The 15,413-nt window shown below is 41.3% G+C and overlaps 1 protein-coding gene across 1 annotated transcript; it reads right to left on the bottom strand.

Annotated features, from left to right (window-relative positions):
• Window positions 1-753: 753 nt before the first annotated feature.
• Window positions 754-13,964, bottom strand: rab3il1 (RAB3A interacting protein (rabin3)-like 1). The gene is made up of 12 exons (XM_038291244.1): window positions 13,858-13,964; window positions 13,385-13,682; window positions 10,520-10,703; window positions 10,305-10,400; window positions 8,995-9,072; window positions 8,661-8,897; window positions 4,812-4,940; window positions 4,632-4,744; window positions 4,426-4,449; window positions 1,320-1,419; window positions 1,148-1,214; window positions 754-1,071 (listed from the first exon to the last, which is right to left on the bottom strand). The coding sequence occupies exons 2-12, from the start codon at window positions 13,591-13,593 to the stop codon at window positions 986-988; spliced, it is 1,323 nt and encodes a 440-aa protein (XP_038147172.1). The 5' UTR covers window positions 13,594-13,682; window positions 13,858-13,964; the 3' UTR covers window positions 754-985.
• Between the last annotated feature and the right edge of the window lie 1,449 nt (window positions 13,965-15,413).

Here is a 15,413-nt window from a genome sequence, read left to right as displayed (position 1 = left end):
AAACGTATTTAAGCAACAATACTTCAAAGTTTATTTGGAGTGTTTTTCCCACTGATTCATCGTTACAGAGTTAAAAACAAGAAAAAAAACAATCATCTGCCTAAGAAGCAAATATTGCACTAAATTCTTCATTTTAATGATCAAAACACTTTGATTTAAAACAGCAGAACCAAACTGGGAAATCAGAAGGTCGGCTGTGAGGTAAATCTTCATTTTTCTCATTTATGGCTTCTTTATTCTACTGTTCATTGAAAAGTGCAAATGTACGTTTGAAGCTCCGTGATTATTGTAATAAAACTTTATCTTCTGAACGCCGTGAAGCTTGAAGGTTTGATTAGCGGTTGGATTAAACAAAGGCAGTGGTGAGGAGGGCGGCCATGTTGGATGGGATACATGAGCATTATATTTAGTGTTGCACCGATACCAGTATAGGGCACCGATACCATTCTGAGGCTAAAGTTTCTTCAACTATTGTCACTCATTCCAGGTCGGCAATAAAAAGTTCTACTGGATTCTCTTTGTTTTAGTCTGTTTCCTGCTTCACTAAGGAAGGCAGCAGCTTGAAGCCATGATAGTAATTATTTTACATCCCAGTAGTTCTTCATAAATAAACACACATCAATTTTAAACAGATGGAATCGGCCGACTCTGCACAGCCAGGTATCGGCTATCGGGGCCGAAAATTTGCATCGGTGCAACACTAATTATATGTTTAGAGAGGAACAAACGCTGCATTTTTCAAGTAAGAGGCCATTTAACTCCATGAAAGGTTTTTATTCTGCAGGATCCAGAGTTTCAGCCTGTTGGTGGATAAGTTGAGCTCCGATACGTCTACTGCTCGGTGGAATATTTCTATCAAAGATTGAAAATAATGGAGACGGCAGCGCAGCAATAATCCCATCAGGTCGATCGTCTCGTTACACTTCCTGCTTCCATTGACTCACTTCTGAAAACTCCTCGGGACTCGGTGGTTCTGCCGAGTTATTTAACTCTGGTCTGTGAGGTAGAAGCCCAGCTTAGCCACGGTCATCTCTCTACGAAGTCGCATCACCTCCCAGAACATCTGCTCCGCTGAAAGAGAACAGAAAAATAAATGAGCTTCTAAATCCGGGTCTACAAAGCAAAGCTGCCGGTCGGGTAGATTTACCGTTTTGTCTCACCAGGCCCTGCTGGATGTACCGGATGTATGTGAAGAAATTACACACCGCCGTGATCTAGAGAGACGACATGACACATTCAAACACGGTAGCGCTTTTTCTTCTTTTTCTCAGCGGCGGAAACGTTTCTAAAGAGGAGTGTAAATCAGAGAGCAGCCGTACCCGAGCTCGGCTGGACGGAGAGATGTAGTAGTAGCTCCCCTTGTCGCCAAGTTTGATGCGATGTCGGCAGACTCGTGACAAACCGCTTAAAGCACATTTTCTGCAACAAGACAAAGAGATTTTCACCTTTTATTTATTTAACAGTATTTAACAGACCTCTATCAGGAGTAGTTTCTCATTTGATGACATTGCAACAATAAATCTATGTATTCTGCTGGGATTTAATGGCAAAACACAAAAATAGTTCACAATAATGAGGCGGACGTTAAAGAAAAGGGTAATGCTTCAATGACCATGGAATAACTTAGCAAGTAACATATTACTAGTTAACAAGAAACACTTTATGGAGAATTTAGGTCAGACTACTTAGATGTCAAACTGTTATTGCCAGGAACTTTTCACCAACAGCAGTAAATTAATGTGTTATCCATAAAAATGCAGTTTATAAAGATTTATTAGCCTGATCATAAGTTGCATCATACTTTATAATCTGTTGGTAGGTGGTATCCAATAATAGAAGCTGTTATTTGGCAACATGCAGGTAATTACTCACCAAAAGTCTCCATTGTTACATAGTAAGATACAATTGTAATAATTACATGCAGGTAATTGCCTGCTTATATACCTTAATTATTGGTTATTACTAAATAAAGTTTTTCTTGTACTCAAGTTATAGTGTGACTTTTCTATCTTATTACCATGTTGTTACAAGGTTATTGATTTGCCGTAAAGAAAGCGTTACGTATACATCTAGATAAGAGGTCTTCAACAGGGGGTCAGCGACCCCTGGGGGGTCCACAGAGGTACTGCATGGGGGTCGCTAATGTTTTCCATCATCCGTCATCCATGTTTGTCAAAGAACACTACTGCCACCTACTGGTTAGTGACGTCACGGTGCGGTATCGGCTGTTGATCAAGTCCCAGTGCTGTATCTGGTGTTTGTCACAACGCGCTATTATCCAAGTCATCTTGAAAACATTCTTCTTCCAAATGTTGGCTACATATTACGGGTTTTTTCTCTGGCCAGAAGTTCGATGGCAAATCCTCCCTCTACAAGTTGGCGATCCAACGACCAACCCGTCCGTGGAGGATCAGGAATCAGAAAGGTGGATAACTCTTTTTTTCACTTTTACCCGATGTATTCCAGCATCCAGCTGCCATGCACGTGGGCATTGTCAGTTTCACTATAGCTCTGGTGAATTTCAATGGTGAAGTCCTCTGGAAATCTTCAATAATTGTTGTTGATTGCAGATGTGTCTAGTAGTTCCCATTGATTTAGCTTGTAAAGCGGGGAGAATGGCGCTAGGCTAACCGCACCGTGACGTCACTGCTGGAAGATGGCAGGAGGGAGGGGCTACTATATTTGGGCACTAAATTCATTAAATGACGGCGAACGTATTAGTTTTAGGTATAAATACTGATGGATTGATTATTCCTGCTGACCGACTTTTCCTTTAACACGCAGCAAAGGTCACTATTCTGCGTCTTGCTACGCAGAAGCAGGAAGAAAAACAACAACCATGGCGGACGATGATGCGGAGAGCAGTCTTTATTTTTAAACCATCTTGGAAAGGCTGAGTTTCTAAGGTTGGGAAAGATTGCTAGATGCACTCCAGCGCTGCCATCCATGTTTACTTCCAGAAACACAGAGCACGCTGGATGAGGGGATTAGGGACCCCTCATGTGCGTCCAGCTGACCCGATTGCCTTCACCCCTCCTGGCGTGGTGATTTTTTTAGCCCCCCTTTGTGTGCGAAATGTTTTTTTTTAAACAGACTTAAATCTTTATTGAATTATATGCATATTTGCAGTGTGATTTATATTCAGTATCCACCCAGGTATTTGGTTTTTCCCTTTCCTCCCTATATTTCTGCATACTTTTTTTTTTTTTTTTCTGTGGAGGAGCATTGCTATGCGAAGGTGCACCTCCCCTAAAAGAAGCGTCAGCATTTAAATTCCTCCGATCGTCCCCCATCCTGCTCTGTTGTCTCCTGCTATCTTATCCGTGAGGAACACTTGGCTCGACCAATAGGATGAGGGGATTCTGGACCGTTCATATATTTGTCAGCTCATTGGTCACAACGCTGGACAGGGACAGGAACAAGTTAGACTGACTATTTTTTTAGTCTCACAGTAATACGGGACAAAGTGCCTTTCTTTTCCACTAAATATGGAACAGGTGCTTCCATTTCTATATATGGAACGATTCCGTTTTTCAAGGGACGGTTGGCAGCACTACTTGTGATGTCATTGCGTCCTCTACTGCGCATGCAGCACAAGCTGTGTGAATGTAGTTCACACAGCTTAAGAAATGGGATTGCACAAAAAAATCTGAACTGGCGTGCAGTGTGAACGTAGCATTAATGGCCTTTCAATCAAAGATGGAAGCAGATCACCTCGCCAACAACCTGGTCTCTTCAGATAAAGCTTCGGCTAAACACAGGATTATTCAGATTTACACCCTGTGGTGCTGGGAGGCTATTGGAGGATGAAGACCTAATCAGTTTAACTCACATCAATCCTCTCAGGATTTCGAGAACGCAAATTTTATTTTTTGAGGTTATTTATTCTGTTATCATGAGAAAACAGCTTTCCTTATCTTTAGAAAATGATAAAATGAACTTCATCGTAAAGAAGTGTGGGAGAGACACGACGGCCCTCAGCTTCCATAGGTGGACTTGGACGTCCATGTCCTGGTGGCACACGTCGGCCGAAAAGTTTTTTCCATTTTCAGACGACTGACTGACCAAACCTCAGAGACGTCCAAAGATTGATGCTACTTAGATACTCATTTTCTATTCCTTTAAATATGAAACTGCTTTATGATTTTAATCAGACAAATCCCAGCATAATACATTAAAGCCACAGTGACTAAAAAAGAAAGAAAGTTTATAGGTATAAATATCTGCATGGCATTGCTCCAAAGCCTAACAGAGGAATACAAACAAATTGAGCTAAATGTTGTTCGTTAGTCACAAAGAAGCAAAGGAGGAGTTTAAGGATTTGTGTAAAGACATGCGACTTTTAAAGAGATGGTTTTTAACATCTGGATGCAGAAAGACGAGTTAGTGGAAATAAGAAGGGGACCCATTCCTGAGGGAACTTACGTCTCTACTGAAGCCCTAAATCCACTGGAAAAGAAAACGGTGAAAGATCAGGTGTTGACAGGAAATGTGCTCTTTGATTCAGCCGCTCTCAGTGAGAGGAGCAGGAAATTAACGCTGAATCAATCTAGATAGAAACAGTGATCGGTTTGGCCCCCAGGTAGAGAAACGGAGGACGGAGCAGGAATCAAACAGACATGCTGACTCACTTAGGGCCTCCGTACTCTAAAGCAGATGCTTTAACCAGGGGTAAAGCCGACATGGCCACAGGCTCCATGGTCAGGGAGTTATTCTCCACTGCTCTCTGGACCAGCTGGGACAGCTGTGGGAAACATCAGTGTTAACCTTACAGATGTTAGTGGATTGTCGTTCAGCAGTGAGGCGCTGACCTCTGATCTTGTGAAGGAAAGGCAGGGCGATATATCTTCTCGGTAAATGCGACTCAGGAAGGCGGAGGATCGGTCCAGACATGGATGCTCCTTCCACAACAAAAACTCTGCAAACAGAACTGAGTCCATCTGCAGAGAGCAAGAAAAACAGATCTTTTAGTTCTCAGGCTCCTCTCCTGTGGAACCAACTACCAGTTTTAGTCCGTGAGGCAGACACCCTGTCTACTTTTAAGGCTAGGCTTAAAACTTTCCTTTCTGATAAAGCTTCTAGTTAGAGTGGCTCAGGTTATCCTGAACTATCTCTATAGTTCTGCTGCTATAGGCTTAGACTGCTGGAGGACATAGGGACCCCTTTTTCATCATTCTGCTTCATTCTATCTCTATTCTCCCACTCTGCAGAATCTGTTAGTTCAATCTCTAACGTTCTGCTCTCTCTGCTTTTTCTCATAGTAGCTTCATCTGGTCTGTTCCTGTTTGGCTGTGACTCCATCCTAGACAGAAATATCAGCTGTGCTGCTGCCATCAACACCTTTGTTTCTAGATGTTGGAGCTTGGTCTGTTTTTCAGTGTAGTCCTGTTTCACAGCAGCAGATGTTGGAGTTGGAAACATTGAACTTTAGCTGCTGGACGCGCCTCATCAACCAATGAGAGAAGCTGATCTGGGAGCTGGCAGGGAGTCAGACGCAGCACTGCTGATGCAGAGCGCTATGATCACTCCTCTGAAACAGTTTATTAACGCCTAAATTAACTTCAAATGTAGAAACCTGCCGGCAGAATATGTTGGCTTTTATTATCCTGCTGCCTGCAGTTTGTAGCACAGACCTGAAAAACGCTAACATCTACTTCCAGCCGCCACCAACAGGAGGGGAAAACCCTGGAGAGGCGAGCGGGCCTGAGGCAGCTGCTGCTGGGGATTCCCAGTGACAGCGCAGCGCCGGTATGTGGGGGTCTGAGCGGCTCCCACAGAGAAATAATCTTTGAAGGCAGGATGGCAATCTGGATGAACTGACTGCACAGACCATGTTTTCAGGAGGACTTTCTCACTTCAACATAGATTCTAACTACTTTCTACCCGCTGATCACAGCTAATATAGCTGCCATTGTTCCAGGCAGAGAAAGGATAGAGTAGCTCCGCCCACCACGCATCAGAACCACTTTAGCACCGAGCAGCTAGAGCAGCAAAACTTGTGCAAGCCTAAAAAAATGAAGCAGCAGACGCGTTTTTGCTCCTCCTGCTGCGTTTGATGTGAACGTAGCATAAATATAGCGACTAAAGCGCTAAGTTGGCAACACTGCTCTTTGCATGGTTTGTTTTCAAATGGTTTGCTGCTGTCTGTTTGGACCTTTCTGAACATGTGCAGCAAATGGACTGATCCAATATGGTGGACACTGAAGGGGGGGGGGCTGAGACACACTTAATATTATCAGCATTCTGATGCATTTTAGCCAAAGGATTTTTATCAAAAACAGAATTAATGTGCACAAATAAGGAATAGTTGTATTAACTATACATGTAAACAGACATCTAAACAACTGCCTAGTATTGAGTAATGGTTTAGACGTAAACAACTGATTAAAATAGTTTTAACTTATCAAATAAAGGTCATGTGTCTGGCTCTGACTAAGAAACCAAACAGTATCAAACAGAAACATTCGTACCATTTGAACATCTTTTCATTGCAACCCGACTTCATTGCACTAGAGTACTTTTATAAGACAGATCAACAGAAAAAAAGAGGAATAAACTGTAAAGAGGAAGGAAAAGGATGCTTCTGAGGCCCTCACAAAGCAGCTGCATTGACACTGAAATTCACCTACAAATGGCTAAAACAGTTAGCAGTGAAAACAACTGAATTCCACTGTTACATAGCAAACAGAATGATCAACAGTCATCGTTTTGTTTCCCATTAGGCACCTCCAACATTAGAAAACACTTTAAACAGTAGGAAACGTCAGCATGCTGAAGCTGAAAATAAAAACACATTTATGTCCAGTTTTTGTTGATGAAATATCACCAGGTTTTAGTTTAATGCTGTAAATTGAAAGGAATAATATCCATTTAATCTCAATGAAATGCTTTTTGGGTTATGATGGAACTAATCAATGGAACTAAACCAATTCTTAGCTTTTTTATATTGTTCTAAAAACAAAACAAAAATCATAAATGGTCATAAATGGTTTGAATTGTCCAAAAATGAAATCCTTTCACCAGAAGCTCTGCAAACAGGATTTTACCGCATTTTTCAGACTATAAAGTCGGGCATACACTGTGCGATATTTTCAATCATTCCAATCAGCTACTGGTCACACTGTACAATGAAACCGCAGGGTTTAAAAGTTCGCAGCTTACGATGTTTGTTCTCACACTGTACGTCTAAAAACCAGGTGGGACTCAGCTCCGCAGTGAGACGGCGCGGGGTTGATAGAGGCTGATCGCCCCTCGTTACCCCCTGTACAGCTACACCACGCACCATCAGGATGAAAGTCGGCGCGATCAAAAAAATTAAAAATTCCACGACTGGAAAAGAGGAGCGAAAAGGGCACAAAAAAAAAATCGTACAGCGTACGTCTGGCTTTAGCCGCTACGTTTTTTCCCAGGCTTTGAATCATGAGGCTTCTAAGAAGGTGCGGCTTTTCTGTGGATTTATCCTAACCACAAGAGGGGGAGGGGTCAGCTGAAACGAATGAATAACATGCTAGCATGTTGTGCTAAATGAAAATTAGCCCAACGTGCTAGCAGCAGGCGAGAAGGAGAACAAATTTCCCAAATTCACACATTTTTCCATTTATTTGCCGGATTAAACCAATAAAGAGACTGAGCTCAACTCCTGCAGAGCTGAAATAAAGAGCTGATGAAGCTCCATCTTTCAGTAGAAGCTCCTACTGCTGCGAGCTAACAAGCTAACGGGAGCTAGCATTATTCTTCCTCCATACTCCAGGGGCTTTATGTAGAGCTCCCCCTACAGGTTCAGTAGCTATCAGCAGCTTCATCTTTCAGTGGAAGCTCCTACTGCTGCGAGCTAACAAGCTAACGGGAGCTAGCATTATTCTTCCTCCATACTCCAGGGGCTTTATGTAGAGCTCCCCCTACAGGTTCAGTAGCTATCAGCAGCTTCATCTTTCAGTGGAAGCTCCTACTGCTGCGAGCTAACAAGCTAACGGAGCTAGCATTCTTCTTCCTCCCTACTCCAGGGGCTATATGTAGTGCTCCCCCTACAGGTTGGGTGGGAGACAGTTCAGTAGCTATCAACAGCTTATATATGTACATTTCCTTTTTTTTTTTTTTTCAACAAACTTAGTGGGCGTGGCCTCATAATGAGGTGTTGAAGAGGATTCAGTCTTTCTGGCTTTTTATTTTTCTAAATACGCCGCACTTTCAACTGTTTTTTATTTAAGCTTTAACCAAGATATAATCAAAAGATACTGGGAACTATTTTTGTAAATCAAAGCATCATACATTAAACATTTTCACATTACAACCTATGCTATTCTTAAACTTTAAGAAGTTTAAAAACCAGGATCTAAAATAATCATACTTATACAGAGGACAAACTGCAGTATAGAGAATACACGTGTTATGAGCAGTTTACCTGTTTGTTGTCGGTAATTAGCCCCTCCCCCTGGTGCTGCCAACGTTTACATTGACTGACTGCCCTGATAGCAGACAGAGAATCAGACAGAGGAGAGCAGCTGAGAAAGGAAGAGGCGTCCATTACAGACAGGAAGAAAAAGGTCAGGAAAGGGTTAGAGCCTGCAGAGAGAAAGAAGAAAGCAGCACAACGTAGGAGATGATGGAAAAGAGGGAAAAAAGAGGAAAGCAGAGGAGAGAAGCAGAGCTCTGTAACTTGCCTCCCGCTCCTCTTTAGCCGCCGACTGAATGGAAACAGGTGAAGGTTCAGGTTTTCCAGGTGAGCTCTGAAAGGCTCCACTGGCGCTTTTGTTGCGGATGTGGCCCGCGCCGCGTTTGTAGGATCCCTGTGAAGCGGAGGACTGCAGCTGAGGATGCAGCTGCCGGTTAGGCGAGGAGGGCGTGGACGTCAACACCAGAGTTTTCAGCGCGGTCACCTCCGCTTGCAGGACGTCAATCTGGGAAATAAACGCCAGACCCAAAGCGTTCATTAACTTACAGTGGAAAATAAAAGGCCTTCATGAGGACATGGAGATAAACAATAACTTGGCGCACCTTTCCTTGAGCTTCCTTCAGTTGTTTCTCTGCTCCTGCTTGCTTAACATTAGCTTCACGGACCATCTTATGGGCTTCCTGTCAAAATAAAGTCTGTGTGATTAAAACAAGACAATGCACTCGCAAATGTTCACTTTTTAAAAAGAAGCTTTTAAAAGATTTTTATAAATGCATGCCTTAATGATATAGAGTAGGATTTTTTTTATTTCCGGGTGGATCATCTCAATCAGTGGTCATCCTAACTGTCAATCATTCTGGTCAGATGCTTACGTAAGGCCATCCTACGAGCACGTCCCGCTAGCAAGGATTAAAGCAAAAAAAATACTGAGCCTGAACTTTTTCGACACAGACAAGAAACTCATGATTCATGCAATCCAATGGATAATACTGTTAGTTTCAGTGCGCTCCTTTGCTACCAATTTATTTAACGTCAATTTATTTTCAAGTAATTTTTTTTACCCTCTGGCAATCGCTACGAGCCGGAAATCCAGCCTGAGGCCAGAATACTTTAATCCCTGCTATAGCTAGCTTTTTCTGCGCACTCTCAGGCTTATATCTGTGGTGAGCTACGGTTTCAGACAGTCATCGAAGCTCACCTTTCTCACCGCCATACTTTGTGAGAAGAAAAGTGTTTGAGAAGAAGAGAAAGGCCTCGGAAGAGGCAGATATATCCCAGAATGCTTTGCATGGAGAGCTCTCCTCGCAAAGCATTATGGGATTTGCTGTCACAGCGGCCCACTGTCGCCATATACTTATACTTTTTTCTTCTTATGCTTTTTTGTACATTATACACTCTTTTTATATAGTCTGTTGCATTTTTATCTTCAATGGCTTCTTGCTTTAACTCTTTGTTCTCTATATAAACTACTGGAACCAGAATATTCCTGAAGGAGTAATCCCAAGGGAGAAATAAACCTGAGTCTAAGTCGCTTTAGGCTGTCGCTACCCGACAGCGGCGACTAATAACAAAGATGGCGCAGGCACCACGCAGTGGAGGCGGAGTTACGTGACCAACGGAGCAAAAAGCAGTGATCATCAGTCTGAATGGTCAGTGAACTGAGTTCACTATAAAGTTCACTATAGAGTCCCGGCTGTATGTGGAGCTTACAGTTAGCTATGAGGACAGCACATTTTAAACAGGGTGTGCACCAGGAGAAATGGGCTCGTGGACCCCCTCTGTTTAGGGGAATCTTAAACAGGGGGGGTTGAGGGGGCTGAGAATCTTCACCAACAAGCAAATTTGCTACTTTCAGAAGTTTCAGTAAACAGTTAGCAGCTGTCAAAGTGGGCTCAGCAGAAAGCGAGCTGACCTCAAACAGACTGGCAGTCAGCTCCTCCAGCTCCTGCTCCAGCTGATTTCTGACTTGCGACAGACGTTCACACTCCTTGTCTTTTAGTTTCAGTTCCTGTGGTGCAGAAAGCAGCAAACGGCATCCTTTTACGGGGTGGAACATCTGCATAGTCAGCTTTTTGGTTCCCATTTTAAGCTATAATCATGCATGCAAACATGGAGAAGTTACGACACCCTCTTGGCTGCATCCAGCTGCTCCCGGAGAATCTCGGAACCCTTTTCTCTGATTTCTTTTTCTTTAATTTCCAGTGAAGAGCTGCGGAGTCCGCAGAGATGGCCGTGAGGTCGGCCTGAGGTGGGTCCATCTCGGCCTCCTCCCTCCACAATAGTCACTGGTTCTGGATCCAGATCTACCAACCTGCAACAAAAATAAATACATGGAAATGAGTCCTTTAGAGAATCTTTACTGCTTAAAAAACAGGAACGTTCCAATAAGCTACACAGTTAGCCTAAAGATGATTTATTGGAGTATCTGTTAAAGGCGTGTAGAAAGCAATAAAGCTTCGTTTTTACTGCGGTAGCATAACGTCCCACAGTTTCTAAAAGTTATAGCTAAAAAAAAACAAAACAAAACAAATAAATAAACAGATCTTTGCTGACTGGACTTTTCCTTTAACTAGAAACATACTTTGTAAAGTTTGAGGCAAAAGAGAATATCTCACTTTATACATTATGAATAATGTTTGTAATTTTAATAGTTTAGATTTTATAAATAGTTGATTTGTATTGTTAACAATTCGTATTGCTTTTCTCATATAGATATAAAAGGTTGGATAGTAATGATGTTCGTTTCCCCAAACTTCTTTAAACTTCCAGAACAAATGTGTCGGCTGTGAGTTCAGTGATAACAGGTTTAATCTGGTCTGATAATCCATCCACACTGAGCCTGGTTCTGCTGCAGGTTTCTTCCTGTTCAAAGGGAGTTTTTCCTCTCCACTGTTGCTACAAGCATGCTTAGTGTGAGGGATTGCTGAAGAGTCAATGAGTCGATGCAATCAGCTGGTTTTCCTTAGATAGAAAACTTTGAATCAATCTGACTGGATGATCTGGTTGAATCATCTCTATAAAGTGACCTGAGATGACATGATGTGAATTGGTTCTATAGAAATAAACTGAATAGAATTGAACAGGGAAGCAGAGCAAACTCCAGTAGATCAGCAGCATTTCTGTTCCTGCTAAATCAGTGAATGTGTTTAATGAAGGAAGTAGGAAGGGTTGAAAGGATCTCAGTTGAAGCGAACTGACCTGGAGCAACTTTTATAACCTTAAGGTCTTAAATTTTAACCTGATCATATGACCTGCATCATGTGTTTATCGTTTAAATATTAAAACTTTTTCATAGAAAACTGCTTAGATCAACATAAATCCATAGGAACTTCCCTGCCTTAATGTTTGGCCCCATTTACAACAGCAGGGACCCCAGAGGGCCCCTGAACCACACATAGAGAACCTCTGATGCAGTTTTATAATAATAATGCTAATTATTTAGATAAAGTGCAGAGCTGTAGCTGAGCTAGCTAGCTGTCAGAGTGAGATGTTTCCAACCTTACCCTGCCAGCCGCTCTTCTCTTCCAGTCTTCTTATTTGATGTAGAGTCGGTTAAAAAGCAGCGCTAATGTCAGAAAGTTAGTTAGTTTCACTGAAACTCAACCAGCTCTTTAAATCACAGCGGAGGAATGCGGACGCTGACGTCAGCAAGAAGGAGAAGAAGAAGAAGAAGAAGAAGAAGAAGAAAAGCAGCCGCAGGAAGAGACGCGAAAGGGAAGGAATGGAGAAAGGAAGCTGCTTTAGGAACCTTTTCCAGGAGTATTTTCTCTCCGTTTCTCTAATAAATGATAGAAAGCAGCAGTCAGAGGAAACTTCTCTCTCCTTCCTCCTCCCAGCTCACATGACGTCACTAACACTCCCAGTTTCCTAACAGACTCATCCAGCAGGACATTTATAGATTGAGCACTTTTTGTTCTATGACTGTTGAAACTGTAACCCATTTGTTTTAGCATTGAACTTTTAGCCGAAATATCTGGTCTGACATTTTTAAGTTTATTGCAGAAAAAATTTAGAACAATTTTAAGTTATTTTGGAAGGATTTGGACTTTATGACCTCAACAGTACTAAGAGTAGACCAAATGAAACTTTCATTATTAATCTCATTATTCTCTTGGATAAATTCTACATTCATAAATGTAAGTTTACACATTCCAAAATATCTTTAATTGCTTTAAAAAATGAAATGAGGTCAAGCAATATATCAACACCATAAAGTTTTCTCTTAATCAAAAGGCAACAAAAACTGTAAATGTGTGTAAAAAATTTAATATCTTTTTATAAATTTGTACTTTCAAAATGTGATGATGTAAATTTTCATTTTTGTTTTATGTTAAAACACCAGCAATGTTGGATACGGCACAGTGTTTTATTTTCACAATGGAGACAAATGTTCATGTTTTCATGTAAACTGTGCAATTGTTGAATAAAAAAAAAAAAGACTCATTCAGCAGATATGAAACCAGATCACTTTTAAAGTACAGCTCAGGTCTATTTCATTATTTTAATTTATAATAAAGAAAAAAAAAAAAAAAAAAAAAAAAAAAAAAAAAATATATATTTATATATATATATATATATATATATATATATACATATATACATATATATATATATAACATATATATATATACATATATATGCGTGTATATATATATATTATATATATACATATATATATATATATACATATAGCAGGAGGAGTGGTGGCCTAGTGGGTAGAGTAGGGCTCTGTCCTCTGAGAAGGTTGCTAGTACCCAGTTCAATCCCCACAGACTGCCCCACTGGGTCCCTGAGCAAGACCCTTAACTCCACACTGCCCTCTGGGCGCTGCACCATGGCAGCCCACTGCTCCCCAAAGGGAATGGGTTAAATGCAGAGAGGGAATTTCATTGCTTTTTATTTGAAAATGTTATGACAATAAAGTTGAATTCTATTCTAATTCTATTGGTAAATACGTGTACATTTACTATAATAAGAGAAAGTGAGTCTAACCTTCCACCAACACAGCGTTCCTCCTCAGAGACTCTATCGGACCTGTGCTGAGCTGGAGGCACATTCGGAGTGGCAAAGAAGACTGGAGAGGAGTAGACTGCTAGTCCAGACCGGCCCGCCTTCAGGAGCTCATATCCAGGGACGGAGGAGACTGAAGAAGGTGGAGATGTGGAAATATGGATGCTGTGTATTCCCTCAAAGGTATCCATCCGTTTCTCTGAGTTAGAAGCAGCAGCTTAGTCCTTGGAAGATTCAGTTCAACGAATAGTTAAAATGAAGTTGGATAAAACAGTGATTTCTGTGTTTTTCCAGCACATAGAGAAAAAGCTGAAATAGTAACTTAAATTACACACCTTTTTAAATAATGCTAAAGAATAACATCTCTTGAAGATAAACAGGTTCACTCATAAACTATTGTAACTCTGCTTGTTTCAGATGAAATTAGGACAAAGAAATACAAAGTAAAAACTCACCAGGATGATTACTTGATGCCAGAGCAGAAAAACTGCTAAACAGCACTTTTGTGCTTAGTTAATCCCATGAGTTGAGCTCCGCACTTCGCCCTGGCCTGAGCCTCAGCAGGAAGGGTTAATCACTAACTTCTGACCAGTAAGAACTCAGCTCTACACATTTCTTCCAGCTGAGGGGGTCGGACATCGCTTCCACCTGAGGACCCCTGGTTACTTTGGTTAAGACATCAACTAATCAAGTTTCCTGACATTCAGAAAGGATCATATGATCAGAAAAGCTTTTTCTAATGTACTGAAATAAATGTATTTATTAATTTATGGAATTTACTCACTATAAAAGTTTTCACTCAGCCTGTTTCACTATTAACAATTCCCCGAATGAGGTGTTTGTAGACCAGACATGCGCTCTTCCAGGGGGGGATTTATCATTAGGCAATACTAGGCAGCTTCTTACAGCCCCAAGTTCCTGGGGGTCCCATAAAACTCTGTTTCCATGTATGATTAATACAACTATTCCTTATTTGTGCACATTAATGATGTTTTTGATAAAAATCCTTTGGCTAAAATACCATCAGGACTCTGATAATATTAAGTGTGTCTCAGCCCCCCCCTTCAGTGTCCACCACATTGGATCAGTCCATTTGCTGCACATGTTCAGAAAGGTCCAAACAGACAGCAGCAAACCATTTGAAAACAAACCATGCAAAGAGCAGTGTTGCCAACTTAGCGCTTTAGTCGCTATATTTAGCCACTTTTCAGACCCCTCTAGCACTTTGATTTCTAAAAAGCTCCTAGCGCCAAATCTAGAGACTTTTTTCTGCTACTGGAGACTTTGGAGACAACATCTAAAAGCAGCGAACTCTGCTCTCCAGAGCGAGTAGATTGGTAACCCCGCCTCCTGCTCTCCTCTATCTTGTCTGCTGTCATGATTCATGCAGCTATTATTTCATCCAAATGAAAAATGGAGAACAGATAAGCAGATCATGGCTTGTCTACAGTGAAAAGAAGGACTGGGTTATTTACTTTGGCCTTTTTGGAAACACAGGAAGGAGCAATCAGCTAAGTGAGCTTAGTGCTTGGAAAAAATCTTTCATTCCTTTAGAGACAGCATGAAAAGTCAGCTGAGTACAAAACATAGAGAGGAAAGCAAGAAGAAAAGGGACAAGAAGAGAGGGACACAACCTAGAACAGATAATGGATGTCTATTCTATTAACATTTCTCTATTTGGGGAATGGATCTGTTTTAGGACAATATTGTTTTTCCAGGTGGATCATCTCAATAAGTGGTCCCCCTAACTGTCAATCATTTTTGTGATATGTTTCTGTAAGGCCATCCTTTGTGCTCACCCTCATTTTCACTTACCTCACTGGAAAAATGATCTAGAAATAAATAAAAATTTCTTAAATTAAGTGTATTCACTCTTAAGTTGAGTAGGTAGGTTTTATGTGTTGTCTTCCCAGTTCATAGGGCCCCATGCCTGTCTTTACTAGGGGCCCCAAATTCCCTAAACCCGCCCGTCCCTTCTTCACATAACCAACCAGATTCTTTCTCAGGTTTA

The sequence above is a fragment of the Cyprinodon tularosa genome, unplaced genomic scaffold, assembly GCF_016077235.1.
Source record: "Cyprinodon tularosa strain WSP-4 unplaced genomic scaffold, ASM1607723v1 ctg298, whole genome shotgun sequence".
In the NCBI taxonomy this organism is placed as follows: Eukaryota; Metazoa; Chordata; class Actinopteri; order Cyprinodontiformes; family Cyprinodontidae; genus Cyprinodon; species Cyprinodon tularosa.
The sequence above is the reverse complement of the archived record's forward strand: the minus strand, read 5'-3'. Positions and strand labels throughout refer to the sequence as shown.

What these genes read in the sequence shown, in the direction of transcription:
- rab3il1 (XM_038291244.1), bottom strand. Translation starts at nt 13,593, where the DNA reads ATGGATACCTTTGAGGGAATACACAGCATCCATATTTCCACATCTCCA. An exon ending in GAACGCTGTGTTGGTGGAAG is followed by an intron (nt 10,704 to 13,384) that starts GTTAGACTCACT and finishes TTTTTGTTGCAG; the next exon opens with GTTGGTAGATCTGGATCCAG. An exon ending in AGCTGGATGCAGCCAAGAGG is followed by an intron (nt 10,401 to 10,519) that starts GTGTCGTAACTT and finishes TCTGCACCACAG; the next exon opens with GAACTGAAACTAAAAGACAA.